Below are 16,057 nucleotides of genomic sequence, written 5' to 3' on the forward strand. Positions count from 1 at the left end.
CTCGCACACAGAGTCAGAGATACACCGACACACACATACACATATTCACATAGTCAGAGACATACACTCACAGGCAGACTCACACACACACAGTCTCTCACACACACACACAGAGTCTCTCACACACACACACAGTCAGAGACATGTACTCACAGGCACTGATACAGCCATAGGGCGTATCTCTCGCTGGCAAAAGACAGGACTTGAAGTTTGCTCAATATCTCACATCCACTTATGATACACAATAAATGAGGAAGGAAATTCAGTCTTTCAGAAATAGATTCTCCTCCACTGGAACAGACCCAGTTTACTGCTTGTTCGTGTGACGGTAAAACCACATTAAGTGTAGATACAATGTCATCGTTCACGTCCATGATCACTAATCTGCTTAATAACAATAAGTGGAGTAAAGCGATAAAATGCAGGACGACTTGTATTGAGTACGTTTGTATTTCAGGTGAGAATAATAATAATCCTTGCATTTGATACAGCGCCTTAGCACATCATTGAGGCGTCGCAAAGCGCTTCACAGAATATGCTGTTAAGTGAACTGACTGTATTTTGGGGGCCAAAAATCCTGGATCCCGGCGTCTCTCAGTGTTACAGCAGCCAAGAGACAATCATACACAAAATGCTATGTTTATCTCCACTCTCAGCCTCCGTGCTGTCCAGTGTTAGTGACCAGTGTTTGTGACAGGTAAACAACAACAACAACAACAACTTGCATTTATACAACACCCTTCACATGCGGGAGAAAGAATCTCAAAGTGCTTAATGGTGCTGGAGCCTGGGGGGAGTTGATTGCAGGGTGAGTCAAAGAGGAAGGTCTTCAGGTGTGACCCTAAGACTGGCAAAGGGATGGAGGGAGAGAGTTCCAGAGTCTCGGGGCGTAGTGGCTGAAAGCCCGGCCGCCAATGGCAGAGAGGAGGGGGCGAGGGGACGTGCAGGAGGCCGGAGCCAGCTGAGCGAGGTTAGAGGAGCGGAGTGTGAGCAGGTCGGAGGTGCCAGGGCCAACGACATCAGTATCTTTGGTTCCCGAATGGTTCCAAATCGACGTCGGTGTCGCTCTCTCGGCTCGGAGGAAGCTGTCAGCCTTCTCTTGTGGATGGAATAAAATAATCATCACCACAACAAGGCGTGTCAACCCAGCACTGCCACACGCGCAGAGAGCTCCCAGCCTTGTGTGCGTTCCCACGGGAGCCAGGCAATCCCCGGACCGAGCGCTAGACATCTTTTGGAGTCACCGAGAGCTTCCGTCGCCGTCTTCCCGTAAGCGTGTCCATCTCATGCGACTCGATTTCTTCTTGCTTCTCAGTCTTCATTTCACGCAGTAGAGGCAGCATGCTCTGCCAGCCGCTCTCCCCTACACAGCAAAACACCCGGCGCTTTAGACCATCAGCACAGGAAAAGGTAATAATAATAATAATATAATAATAATAATTCCTGCATTTGATACAGCGCCTTGTCACGTCTTCGAGACGTCTCAAAGCGCTTCACAGGATACGCTGTCAAGGGTAGTGACTGTGTGTTTCGTGGGCAAAAGGCGTCCCCAGAAACAGTCGAGGATATTGAACCTCATCTGAAGGACGGCACCTCTGACAATGCTGTGCTCCCACTGCACTGCACTGAATTGTCAGGCCAGACCGTGAGTTCAAAGAAGCGCTGACGTCAGGCTGAACCCCGCGACCTTCTGGCTGATTTCCCCTCTTACCTCGGCGGAACCTGCTGTTGCGAGCCAGGCTAGACCTCCTGATCACGTTGGAGTTGCCGGGGTCTTCATTGATGAGGCCGAGGTTCGTGTTCCATTTGGTCCAGTTCACTTCGTCAATCCTACGAGGGCGGCATCGAAGGGTTCAGGACGCAACACGACATGACAAACCACGGAAAGAAAAGCAACACGTCCAGAATTCAAAGCTTGTGCGTTCAACCCCCTCTTCTCAGTCCATTCCCCGAGTTCTCTAGGCAGTGTACGTAGTGTCCATGGGACGGTTTCCCGACGTAAAAGGTGCTGTGCAAATCTGATTTTGTACTGTATTGTATCAGCCTTGCTTTCAGCCCAACTCTGCTGGCAATCACAGCCTGTTAAACCCCAAGATTGGTGTCACCTCAACACTACTCCACTTACTTGTTGCTGCTCTCCTGCTCATTGCAGCCTTGGTAGCCGTGATCAGCCTTGGCCCCCCGAGTACGCTTAGAATCATCGAATATTACAGCCATTCGGCCCCATCGTGCCTGTATCCTGCCGGCTCTTTGGGAGAGCTACCCAATCAGTCCCGCTGCCCCACCGCTCTTTCCCTTTGACGTAACATCTCTGGCCTTGTCCCCTGCATCTGTGTGTGTGTGTGCGTGTGTGTGTATGCGTGTGTGAAACCTCCAGCTTAGCACCACTTACCGGTAACACCGCCTCATGTCCTCTTTATTATCTGGGGTCATCCCCACCACCACAGATTCTCCCGAGCGAAGTCTGTCCCTCAGGCACCTGGGCAAACTTCTCTCCAAATCCAGGATGGTCACGGCTCTCTGGAGAACAAGAGTAAGTCAGATTTGGAAATCCCCAAAACCCGGGGAAGAAACTTGGATAAGGAGGAACACAACCGGTCAGAGAATCTCTCTCCTAATCCCTGTCCAATGACCTCCTCTCTCCCAAGAAGGTGGCCACATGTGATGATGGATGAAGGCTAGACCAGGCTTTGCCTGTGATACCCAACAATACAGCAACCTGGTAACTCTCGCTCTCGAGACTTACACCTGACAAATAATAATAATAATAATAATCCTTGTGTTTGACATAGCGCATTATCACATCATCTCAAAGCACTTCACAGAATATACATTAAAGTGAATTGACTGTGTTTTTGTGGGTGAAACACGGCAGCCAATTGCCCACAGCAGCGTCTCCACAAACAGTCGTGGATCGAGTGACCAATTTATTTATTTACTTTTTCTTTCGTTGGGACCTCAGTTTAACATCTCATCCGAAGGACGGCACCTCTGGCAATGCAACAACCCCCACCCCAGCACTACATTGGAGCATAAGCGTTTAGACTGATGTGATTCCACTTGAACCCACATCCTTCTGACTCAGAGGCGAGAGCGCTACCACTGCGCCACAGCTGACACATAACGATGATCGAAGGCAAGGAATAAGACAGGATACCGATCTCAATGACACACACAAATGCCCTCCATCTGTATACCTGAAGCTTCCAGATGTTTTTACTGTCCTTCGAGATCTTTTCGACGGTCTGGCTCATCAAGGCAATCAGCAGGTTCAGCAGCAGGATGTAGGTCAGGATGACGTAAGAGATCAGGAGGAGAATGAAGACTTCTTTGAACTTGTAGTCCTCTGTGAATTCCAGATCGCCCATCCCGATGGTGAACCTGAACAGCTCCAGGAAAGTGGAGTAAAGATCTTTGTAGGTGTTGTAGCCTGAGTCGCACACGCATTCCGTTTTGCTTAAAAGACGGTAGTTCTTCTGGGAGGTGGCCATTCGACCCTTGGGGGGACCTTCCTCGATCAGGGTCACCAGCGCTGGGGGGAGAAACAGTCACGACAACAACAACAACATTAAGAATTACAATCAATTACAAGAAGAAGAAGAAATTAAACTTGCATAGCGTCCTTCTCGTCGGAAAGACGTCCCAGGGCGCTGGACAATCAGTTGGGGTCAGAAGGGGTGAAGGGCAGTGAGGCGTGGGGGTGGGAGGGTGGCCGAAGGCACGGGTCGAAGAGGAAGGTCTTTATACGGGACTCGAAGGAGGCAAGAGAGGGGGTGAGGCGGAGGGATTGCGGGGTAGAGCTCCATAACAGCAACAATCCAAGCATTTGATCCAGCGCATCCTTTTCCACATGGTTGAGACGCCTCAAAGCACTTCACGGGATGTACGGTAAAGTGTAGCGACTGTGTCATTTTGTAGTCAAACGCAGCAGCCAATTTGTGCACAGCGATGTCCCCACAGCCAGTCGCACGGCTGATATTATTTTTTTTCCCTGGGGGATTATTGGCCAGGGCAGCAGGAAAAACTCGCTTCTCTTTTCAAAATAGTGTCATTGGGATCTTTGACGTCCACCTGAACAGCCTGGACTCAGTGAGCAATGTGCAGGAAGCACTATTAACATCCCTTTCCGTGCTCGGCACATGTGGGCTGTTACACACGCAGGAAATGCAGCTAAGAAGGAAGCGATGTCAGCGTGACCCGAAGGCCCTCACCCACGTTGGCCATTTTCCCGCGCCAGGTTTCCGTCTTAAGGCTCTTTATTGACAGAAAATGAGTCAACTTACCTACCCCGAACCCAAACAGGAAGACGATGTAGACAATAAGAAAGCGCAGGATATCTGTCACGAGGATCTGTGAAGAGAAATAGGAGACAAGCAGTGAGCATACATTTTTTTTCAATCAAATGTCAATTTCCCTAAACCTCCATCTGAAGTTGGTAACGCAAAGTGTGTCCTGGATTACAGACTGACCGTACAGAGCAGAACATGGCTTTGCTTCCATCTAATGGTGGAACTGCTCCACTCCACACTGAGACACACACACTGACGCACACACACGGACACACACACACACACACACCGAGACGCACTGACACACACACACACACACACATACTGAAACACACAGAGAATGCACACAACACATAGAACCCACAACGCACACGACACAGTGTGCCCCAAAACACAGCAAAGCCACCCGCTTCGCACAGTGAAATACATCTATGTTGAAGACAACAACAACCACAACAACAACAAATCACACTTGTACAGCGCCCTCCACGCCCGGACAGACCCACACGCACTTGCTGGGGTTGTTCAGCACTTACCTTCTGCACCATGACGCTGTAAACCCCCATGCGATAGAACCCTCGGCTGTAGTAGAGGGTGTTGATCCAGCCGAGTGCCATCGCGATCACCATGAAGCCCACGTATTCATTCCTGCCGGTCGTGTACAGCAGAGCAGAAGCCAGGAGCATCAGAGACTGGACAAAACTAGAGCCACACAGAAGTGGGGTGGGGGGTGGGGGGGGGAGGGTGGGGGTTAAAAACCAGACACGCTGACGGCTTAACAAAATGACGGTTAACAAAAAATAATAATAATAATTTGGTCACTTGATCCACGGCTGTTTGTGGGACACACCGCTGTGCGCAATCAGCTGCCGTGTTTCGCCCCACAGAGCCTGCAGTCGGTTCACGTTACAGTATATCCCCTTTGGGACATCTCGAAGACGTAATACAAGGATTATTATTATTATTATTTGTGGAGTCCTGTAGCTCAGTGGTTAGAGCACTCGCTTTGCAAGCGAGAGACCTGAGTTCAGTTCCAGGCAGAGGGCGAAACCTTGGGCAAGTTTCCTTACTCCACACAGAGCCTAATAATAATCCCTCCAAAACCAAAAACAATAATAAATTGGTCATTTTCAATCTACGACTGTTTGTGGGACATTGCTGTGCGCAATTGGCTGCCGCATTCGCCCACAAATATACAGTCAATTCACTTGACAGTGTGTTCTGTGAAGCGCTTTGGGACGTCCTCCCGACGTGAAAAGCGCTATATCAAATGCAAGGATTATTATTATTATTATTATTACTATTATTATTATGACCAGCGCAGCACCAAAGCTCTCCTCCAGGACAGCTGCGGGAAGTGGCCAAATTCCTCCACTCTCTATTCCGACTCATCCCGTTTCCTGCAGTTTCCCCAGCTTCCGGAATAAGACGGGATTTCGGGACTATTTCACCCACTCAAACTTTGGGGGCCGGGCAGGCTAAGAGTGGGCGGAATTTGGCACCCTCTGCGATAGGCGACACTCACCGGCTGCTTGGCCGACGGGAAACTCAAGGGAAACTTGTGCAGACTTACGACAAAATGTCACAGTAACTGTCGACCGTGATGGGTTTCACGCTCTTCCCCCTGAACATCCTCCTGAAAATCACTGTGTGAATCTGAAAGAGAGAGAAAGATAATAATAATACCAAGAATAATCATCGTAATCCTCACATTTAGGCACAGCGCCTTTCGGTCTCAGGAGCTCGTCTCGAAGAGCTTCACAGGAAGCAGCGTAGTGACCGTGCGATTTGCGAGGCGAACTCGGCAGCCAATTCTCCCGCGCAAATGTCCCGTAAACAGCCGGGAAGCGAAGCAAAGCGAATGGGTTACAGCGATCGCTGGGTAGGTTAGCTTGCTAACACACACACGCACGCACACACACACACGCGCACACGCACACACAAGCACTGATTCACAGGGAACTTTCGGCAGCAAAACTCTCAAAAGCAACGTCCCACAAACAGCCCTTCTCCTGGTGTCCTGCAGACAATGCCCTCGACCGACTGCAACAGCGGAAGAGAGAGAAACTCCCTTCTCTTTGCGAACAGCGCCGCGGGATCTCTTTAACGTTCCACCCGAAGGGGCGCGGACGGGACCTGGGTTTAACGACTCATCTAAAGCCCGGCAACTGCTGCGACAAGAGGTCTGCTGCGTATTCCGCAATGCCAAGTGGAACTCTCACCCCTGTGAAAAAGAGGTAGAATGCTCCGAGCAGCGTGATGATCTGTCCGGTGAGCCGCAGATAGCCCTCGGTGGTGTGTTCGATGGGGAACGGGAGCTGTGTGCAAATAAAATAAAGGCCAAGAGAGAACAAGGACACGAGGTCACTACCTGGATATTACCACAATCAGACAGACAAACAACCGCCCGCTACCACTGGCTCGGAGTCGGAAACAAGCGCAAAAATAAAGGATTAAAATCGCTCCTGTGGTTTCACATAGTGTCTGACCACGTCAAGCTGCCTCAAATGCCCTCCGTATTATAATAATAATAATAATCCTTACATTTACTACAGCGCCTTTCGCGTCAGGAGGACGTCCCAGAGGACTTCACAAGGATATACTGCGTTAGGGACATACATCCTCCCCACCTGAAAGGCGCTGTATAAATGTATTGTATCCTATGCTGCGAAGTGTAGTGACTGTGGGTTTTGTGGGCGAACGTGGCAGCCAATTTGTCCCACAAACAGCCATGGAGTGAGAGACCGATTTTATCTGGGGGATTGTTGGCCAGGGACACCGGGAGAGAGAGAGAGAGAGAGACACACACACTCCCTTCTCTTTCCCGAATGGATCTTTAACGTCCACCAGAACAGGAGGACTGGGATCTCGGTTTAACGTCTCACCCGAAAGACCCTCAGGGCTGCATGGGCGGGTCAGCTTAGACCGTGAGCTCAGAGAGAAACGTGAGGAAGATTAACGCACGGCAGAGCCAACGCGTAATCAAGACCGTCGTTAAGGAAGCTGGCCTACCGTCATGTTTTCTTTCCTGTTGTAGCCCACGAGGGTGAAGACAGTCATGTAGGCAAAGTAGATGAAGAAGTCCACGCAGAAGATGAAGCGGGCAAACTTGTTCCATTTCTCCTGCAGGAGCTTGTTGAGGGGCTCCACCAACAGCATCTCATGGCGGAACTGCAAAGCAAGACACCGGGTCGGGGCACAAGGCTCGCTCTGTCCCCTCGGGCTTCCTCCCCCCTCCGCCCCGCTCTCCCCCCCCCTCCCTCTTCCCTCCCTCACACTCCCTCCCAATGCTCCCCCCACCAGCTCTACCCCGCTTTCTCCCCCACCCACCCCACCCCCCCACTTCCCCCCATCCTTGCGTCGGGTGTCGTGTTGCTCAGTTACCTCGTTCTTGGTGCCGTGCACGATGATCTCCAGCACCGACTGCTCGTCGTCCGTGTCCAGGGACGAGAGATCGTACAGCGAGGAGTGCACTGGTCCGTACGCCCACTCTGTGAACTTCCGGGAAAGGTGGCGGCATTCCTCCTCCTGGACCTCTCTGCCCATAATGTCTTTGAACAGCTGAAACCCAGAGCTCAGTGAGTGAGCGCAGCAGCCGATCGGTGGGGGTCACCCCACCTGGCATTTGACGCAGCGCCTCATCACATCTTCGAGACATCTCAAAGCGCTTCACAGGAAAGTGTAGTGACTGTGTGATTTGTGGGCGAGTCGCGGCAGCCCCATTGCGGCACTGCAGCAGCCCACAAACTGTCGTAGATTGAGCGACCACATTATCATTATTAATAGTGGATGATGTGTGTGTGTGTGTGTGTGTGCGTGTGTGTGTGAGGGCATGAATGAGTGTACGAGTGTGCGTGAGTGTGTGTGAGAGAGGGAGTGTTTGAGAGAGTGAGTGAGTGAGTGAGTGTGTGTGTGAGTGAGAGTGTGAGACTGAATGAGAGAGTTTGTGCGTTTGTGTGTGAGTCAGTGAGTGAATGAGTGAGTGTGTGAGAGAGTGTGTGAGTGAGAGAGTGTGTGAGTGAGTGAGAGAGTGTGTGAGAGAGTGAGTGAGTGTGTGAGTGAGTGAGTGAGTGAGTGAGTGAGTGTGTGAGTGAGTGAGTGAGTGAGCGTGCGAGCGAGCGAGCGAGCACACGCGTGCATCCCTCTGCGGCCGACAACCGCACCTGCAATTTGCCCGTCTTGGCAGCCAGCTTTAACGGCGTCAGCCCCTTCTTGTTGGTGGTGGCCTCCAGGTTCTCCAGGGGTCTGATCTTGACGCTCTTCATCAGGAGGCCGTTGTACATCTTGGTGACGAACTTGGTGTTCTCGGGCGTGTTGTCAGCCACGGCCACCAAGGCGTGCAGCACATTGTTCCCCCGGGAATCCACGGCCGAGACGTCAGCCCGGCTGTGAGGGTTCTCCAGCAGGAACGTGACGATGTCCAGCTGGTTGGTGCAGGCGGCCAGAGAGAGAGGCAGCTCGCCTGTTAAAACAGAAAACGTTAAACTATTAAAGTAACCGGTAACCTGCGCGCTCTGGTGGTGAGGGGGCGCCGCCGGGCGCAGTTGGCTGCCGCGTTGCGCCCACATTTGCCGGCTGGCTTTGTTACCCCGGTCGATGTCTGTCTCTCTCTTTCTCTCTCTCTCTCCGACTTACCAAAATAAAAGCCGTCTCCGCTCTTCTTCTGCTTGAAGAAAATCCCGCTGGCTCTGGCGTGCACGTCGGCTCCGTTCCTGACCAGGAGCTCCACGAAGTGGGCGCTGCGGCGTTCGATGGCCACGTGCAGCGCCGTCTGACCTGCCGGAGACACGCGGCGAAAATCCCGTGAGGAGCGCCGGGGGCGCAGGGATTGGATGGCCACCCACTCACTCACCCACGCACTCACTCACCCACCCACTCACTCACCCACCCACTCACTCACCCATCCACTCATTCACCCACCCATCCACCCACCCACCCATCCACTCATTCAACCACCCACCCACCCACCCATCCACCCATCCACTCATTCAACCACCCACCCACCCACTCATTCACCCACCTACCCACCCAGGCACCCACTCACTCTCCCTACCACTGTTTACACTCCACATGACACCCCTCTATTCCCCAACCCACTGACACCTCTCTATTCCCCACCCACGTACACCCCTCTATTCCCCACCCATCGACACCACTCTATTCACCACCCACCGACACCCCTCTATTCCCCACCCACTGACACCCCTCTATTCCCCACCCACCGACACCCCTCTATTCCCCACCCACCGACACCCCTCTATTCCCCACCCACCGACACCCCTCTATTCCCCACCCCCTATTTGACACAACAAGTTTTGATCACGTAATTGACACGTTTGCAACTATTAAGTCACGCAAGAAAGCATCATAAAAATATACTGTTGCATATTTTGCGGGCAGAGTTCAAAGGGTCCCCTAAATGTGATGTGGTTTAGTGCTTCCGCCCCACCCCACCCCATCCCCTCCGCCCACCCACCCTCCCCGATCGCTGCCTGTACCTGTACATTGTGTAAGGAAGGCGTTATTATTACCTCTGTAGTAAGAGTCTGTGTAAGCCGCGTTGATGAATTCCTTCAGGTTGTTCCCTTTCTCAGCGATTTCCAGGAGCCGGGAGACGGTGTCGTTCTTCTTGTTGTTGAGGTTCAGCAATGCCTTCAGTAACGCTGTCTTTCCAGTCTCTGGATCTGAAAGGAAGAAACACAGCAACATAGCAACACAGGGTCAGGAGGAGGCCATTCAGCCCCTCGAGCCTGTTCCGCCATTCTCTAAGATCATGGCTGATCTGTACCTCAAGTCCAATTACCCCCGTATCGCTGAATACCCCGACCTCACAAACATCTATCCACCTCAGCTCCAGTTTCACAGGGACGGGGGTTGGAGACTGTGAGAGGGGGCTGGAGGGAGAGGGATGGGGTAGCCAGGGTAACCAGGATTTGAGGGGTGAGTGAAGTGAGGAGTGGATGGGGGTTCACGGTTCCCCAGGGGTGAGTTGTTGGTCGACACTGTTGCTCTGCTTCACTATTAACCAGTCTCTGGGTGAGTGCCTGCAGGAGAGGACGCAATCAGCCTGTGGTACCTTTGTACTCCCAGTCGGTCAGATACTTCTTGTTCCTCATCAGATGCTCCTCAAACCCATCTAACTCCTTGGCCGTGCCTTTGGACACCATCTCAAACAGCCAGTGCCGGTTGTAGATACTGGGTGACGAGTCGGTTTCACTGCTGACCGGGGGTCTGAAAGCTTGATTCCTGTTGACAAGAGCATCAGATACCGTCAGAACGGGTCAGAGCGGGTACGTGGGTTCCGTGGGGGAGGGGAACGGGGGAGTTATAGGTGAAAAACTTAATATCAATAATAATAATCCTTGCATTTGGTACAGCGCCTTTTCACGTCTTCTCGACGTCTCAAAGCACGTCACGGAATACGCTGTAAAGTGAACTGACTGTATGTTTTGTGGGCGAAACACGGCAGTTAATCGCACACAGCAGCGTCCCCACAAACAGCCGTGGATTGAGCGACCAAACTGTTGTTACCATTTTTTTCTGAAGGGATTATAACCCCTGGACAAGGATCCTCCAATCAACCAACAACCGGGTTCCTACTTACGGCTGGGTTTAACAGAGGCGTGCGCAGTAAGGAAACTTGCCCAACATTTCGCCCTGCCCGGGAATCAAACCCAGGTTCCCTCTCCTTTGCGAAGCGAGTGCTCTAACCGCTGAGCTACAGGACTCCACGAGATAAGAAAGATGGCGCTATATCAAATGCGAGGATTATTATAATTATAATAACAACCGGCATTTATATCGCAGCGGCCCCTCACGCAGGGCAGGGTCCCAAAGCGCGTTTCCACGCCAAACTCGCCGCCTCCTTACTTTCCACTCCACACGGAGTCCTGAGAGCCGAACCTACTGTCCTTCGGTGACAGCTGATAGTCTATCGAGTAAAAGGAATCCATCGGCACTTTGGTTTTGGAACCCTCAAACTCCCTGAGGCCGAAGTGGTAGCGATGAGCTGTTCTCTTCATCGCCTTGAAGCCGTGTGGTATCTCCCACACCTCACCCCCGCCCTCGTGCCCCAGGGCATTGTCCGAGCTCTCGTCCTCGGTGAACACGTGGTCCGTGTCTGCATTCACAGTTGTTGTTTCGGTCGCTTCCGAAGGGTCTTCATTGTCCATTCGCCTCATCCCACAGGAGCGACTCGGCAAACACACACCGATAACAGGTACTGGGGTAACGTTTCAGCGAACCTACACAAAATACCAAGCGCACACAAGGTCAGATAATAATACTAATAAGCCTTGTATTTGATATAGCGCTTTTCACATCCTCTCGACGTCTCAAAGCGCTTCACAGAATACACTGTAAAGTGAAGAAAAGCGCTTCACAGAATAGACCGTAAAGTGAATTGACTGTATATTTGTGGGCGAACGCGGCAGCCAATTGTGCACAGCAATGTCCCACAAACAGCCGCGGATTGAAAATGACCAATTTATTATTGTTTGGTTTTGGAGGGATTATTATTGGGCTCTGTGTGGAGTAAGGAAACTTGCCCAAGGTTTCGCTCTGCCTGGAATTGAACCCAGGTGTCTCGCTTGCAAGGCGAGTGCTCTAACCACTGAGCTACAGGACTCCAAAAGGCTTCTGTAATCTAGGTTGACCAAAAAGTCTTACTTTTCAGCTACTCTATTATCTAAACAAAATCATAATTTCTTCAAGACTTATCACAAATTTTTGGTCGTCCTGTGTATTAAAGAGAGATAATCTGAGGTGTTATATCATACGCACAGTCCTGTATCCTGTACGGTGGGTTATTACATTATATACAGTTATAGCCAGTAATACGTGGTGTGTTGTTATAATAATAATAATCCTTGCGTTTAATACAGCGCCTTATAACTTCTTCGAGACGTCTCAAAGCGCTTCACAGGAAAGTGAATTGTCTGTATATTTTGTAGGCGAACGGTGGCAGCCAATAATAGTGTTATAGTCAGCAACACGCAGTGTGTTATTACACAACATACAGGAGTGTTTTCCCACGAGGAATTGTGCTCAATGTTACGTGGCGGTGGGCTTGATGATGTGGGATTACATTGGGAAATTCCCATTGGCGGCCGTCATCGCCAAAGCCGATTTGCACAACTTGCCTGACGGGATTTGTACACAGTTCCTGACTGCTTCAAACGTTAATGAAATGCAAGGTGTTCACAAAGTCCTGTTACCCCATACTTTTTCTCGCTCCCAACTGCGTACTGACCAACAACGGAAACGGGTGGAAGGCTGGTGATAATTGTATTGAGGCGTAATGTACTTAACTGTTTCAGGACAAGTGTTTGACTGTACCACAGGACTTTGTGGACACCCTGTATTACACGTAGTCTGAGTGACAACCTACGATTTGGAGCGAGTTCCCAAATTGCTTCCCACATTCCTACAATAACTATGTCAATTTTAACAATAGAATTTCACTAGCGATGGGACAGAGCTGTTGCAATGCTTCTGTCTGTCACTCTCTCTCTCTGCACCATCAACGCTATAAGTCTTTAATAAGAATTATAATTATAATAATTATTATTATCGAGTCTTTAATGATTACTATTCAAAACGCAACTGTTGGGTGTCAGCATGCCCTCTCACTTCCCTGTGTGATCAGCTCTATCTCAGCAAACACTTCTTCCTCTCACAACACCACCACATAAGCAAATTATATTTTTTTTATCTGCCAACTGACGGGAATCATCTTTATTCTTGTTGGTTTCCTGCTTCAAATCCTCTTTTGGCACATTAAACAAAGTACAATGTGTCTGGCTGAAAAGCAGACTCGCGTGTGTGTGAGTGAGTGAGTGCGTGAGAGTGTGTGTGTGTGTGTGAGTGCATGTGAGTGTGTGTGTGTGAGTGCGTGTGAGTGTGTGTGTGTGAGTGTGTGTGCGAGTGAGCGTGTGTGTCGTGCCTAAATCAAACTGTTGTGCGTTGATTCTCCACGTCGACACTCTGAGCTCAGTCTAGACTGATGCTCCAGTGCAGTGTTGGGGGAGCGTTATATCACCAGAGGTGCAGTCCTTCGGATGAGACGTTAAACCGAGGTCCTGTCTGTGCTTCCTCTGGTGGACGTTAAAGATCCTATGGCACTATTCGAAAACAGAAGGGAGTTTCTCCTGGCGTCCTGGCTAACAATCCCCCGTAGAGAAAAAAAAGACCAAAGGCGCGGTCGAAGAGAAAGGTCTTCAGCAAAGACCTGAAAATAAGGAGAGAGGGGCGAGGCAAAAGGAGTGAGGAAGGGAGTTCCAGAGCCTCGGGGCGTAGTGGCTGAAGGCACGGCCGCCGAGGGTGGAGCAGAGGACTCGGGGGACGAGGAGGAGGCCAGACCCGGAGGAACGAAGGTAACGGGTACTGTTTTGAGGAGAGAGGAGGTCAGAGAAGTCGGGGGTGCAGAGGAGTGCAGGGATTGGAATACAAGGGTGAGGATCTTGAAGTCGATCCTCTCTGGGACAGGCAGCCGGTGCAGTCTGGCCAGGACTGGGGGGGTCGGGGAGCGGAGTTTGGTGCGGGTGAGAATGCGGGCGGCAGAGTTTTGATTGATCTGGATTTTATGGATGGCAGTGGAGGGGAGGCCGGCGAGGAGGACATTAGACTAGTCCAGCCGAGAGGTGACTAAAGCACGGACCAGGGTTTCAGTGGCTTTCGGAGCGGCTCTAAACACGAACATACAACAACAACAAATTGCCTTTTTGTAGGGCCCTTCACGCCAGACAGGGTCTCAGAGCGCTTAACATTACCAGCCTGAATGTGTATTAATCAGGCTGGCTTGTAAATCTCCGTCTCACGCACACAGTCACTGTAACGCAGCTTCCCAGAGCTTAGAAGCAACAAAATAATTCAAAGTAGCTTCTGTCCCTCAGAATGTCTCTGCTCACTCCGCGTGTTAGGGTTTTACTTAAAATGCGTTAAAATACGAACACGGTTTGAATGGATCTTAAAGTTCGGAGTCCGGAGAATCCGAATAATAAGAATAATTATATTAATACCGTGGATTGAATGAACACGTTATTAATTTGTTAATAATCCTCCACTAATCTGCAGGACTACCAAATGCCCGGACATCTGTCTTGCAGCGTGCCGCGTGCTGAGTGTAAAGTGAGGGCAAAACTTCCCTGCTCCAGGGTAGGGATGGCGGTTACTCACAGGGATGGCACTGGGATGGGAATAAAAAACCCTCTTGATCTCTTGTCTTTAGCTGACGTCTCTCAGGATTGGATTCCTCCGCTCGACAGATACTTTCTACGACCAGCGACGAGAGATCGGGACGTTTCAATACTGTTAAGAAGACATCCCTCTACCCGTTTGGCTCTACTTGCGTTGTTGGGTGTTTCCCACCGAAAGTAAGTTCCCTTTTAATAAGGGATCTGGGTTGAAGTAGCCTGTAATCAGTAAATATCTGTCTGTTTTTATAAACTGTGGCGTGAGAGTATTGTCAATAGTGTGTCTCTGACCACTTCCTTTATCTCAAACCTCACTGGTTGGAAGACTGAGACATATTCGAATATGACAGTCAAAACACGGCTTCATCCCCTCTCCTCCATCCGTGTCACGCAGAATATTCTCAGACGTAGCAGAATTTCCCACAACCTCTTCCCAGTTACACAAACAGCCAAAGTTTCTGTTCTCTAAACTCCTGGTTCGTAGCGACACGAGAGATGGTCAGAGGAAGAAGGTCCCTCAGCCCATTCCTGATCTCATCCCTCCAGCACATCCACCCCAAGACGCTCTCGTCACAGGATCAAGCTGTTCCTTCAATGACCCAGTGTCCTGGCCTCAACCACCTTTCCTGGTAGTAATAATAAATAAAATAATCCTTGCATTTGATATCACATCTCAAAACGCTTCACAGAATATGCTGTAAAAGTGTAGTGACTGTGTGTTTTGTGGGCGAAACGTGGCAGCCAGTTGCTCACAACAGTGTCCCACAAACAGCCACGGAATGAGCGACCAATATTATTTTTCGTGCTCAGGAGAAAGTCCCTTCTCTTTTCAAATAGCACCGTGGGATCTTTAATATCCACCTGAACAGGCAGACGGGACTTCTGATTATGCAACACCTCCCCAGCACCGCACTGAAGCATCAGCTTAGCCTGAATCCACGTCCATATCTTGCCCTTGATACCCAGTAACCACAGTTTGAGAAGGAATCCTTCGTGAGGTACTTTGTCAAACACCTTTTGGAAGTTTAGAAATACTACATCATAGTCAGTTTGGGCTGTCACCTCCTCAGAAAAGTCTATGACAGGACATACCTTGAACATATTCAAGACTGAGATAGAAATATTTCTTATTGCAAAAGGGATTAAGGGATATGGGGATAAGGCAGCGTTATGTTATTACCTGACATTAGATTAGAAGATCAGCTATGATTGAATGGCGGGGCAGGTTCGAAGGGCCGAATGGCCTACTCCTGCTCCTACATGTTATGTTATGTTACCTGTAAACCTGGACTTGCGGTGGCTGTTATTTGCATTCACCTGCAAAACACAACATAATTATTAATAATAATCCTTGCATTTGATATAGCACTTTATCACTCCGTTGAGATGTCTCAAAGTGCTTCACTGTAAATATACAGTAAAGTGGGTTGACTGTATATTTTGTGGGTGAAACACGGCAAACCCCCAACCCCAATTGCACACAGAAGAGCCCCGTAAACATTCGTGGATTGAGGGACCACGTTATTTATTTCGTCACTTATTCATTTGTTGGATTTCCTGACAGTCAGTGTTCTG

General features: G+C 50.2%; 1 protein-coding gene across 1 annotated transcript; it reads right to left on the bottom strand.

Annotated features, from left to right (window-relative positions):
- Positions 1-278: 278 nt before the first annotated feature.
- Positions 279-11,270, bottom strand: LOC103180592 (transient receptor potential cation channel, subfamily V, member 1). The gene is made up of 15 exons (XM_007896535.2): positions 11,160-11,270; positions 10,366-10,535; positions 9,821-9,973; positions 8,925-9,065; positions 8,453-8,751; positions 7,674-7,850; positions 7,302-7,460; positions 6,512-6,607; positions 5,863-5,945; positions 4,826-4,991; positions 4,284-4,350; positions 3,198-3,532; positions 2,393-2,520; positions 1,712-1,830; positions 279-1,363 (listed from the first exon to the last, which is right to left on the bottom strand). Exons 1-15 carry the CDS (start codon positions 11,240-11,242, stop codon positions 1,224-1,226), a joined length of 2,316 nt encoding a protein of 771 aa, XP_007894726.2. The 5' UTR covers positions 11,243-11,270; the 3' UTR covers positions 279-1,223.
- Positions 11,271-16,057: the final 4,787 nt, after the last annotated feature.

This window comes from Callorhinchus milii, unplaced genomic scaffold (assembly GCF_018977255.1).
Source record: "Callorhinchus milii isolate IMCB2004 unplaced genomic scaffold, IMCB_Cmil_1.0 Scaffold10, whole genome shotgun sequence".
In the NCBI taxonomy this organism is placed as follows: domain Eukaryota; kingdom Metazoa; phylum Chordata; class Chondrichthyes; order Chimaeriformes; family Callorhinchidae; genus Callorhinchus; species Callorhinchus milii.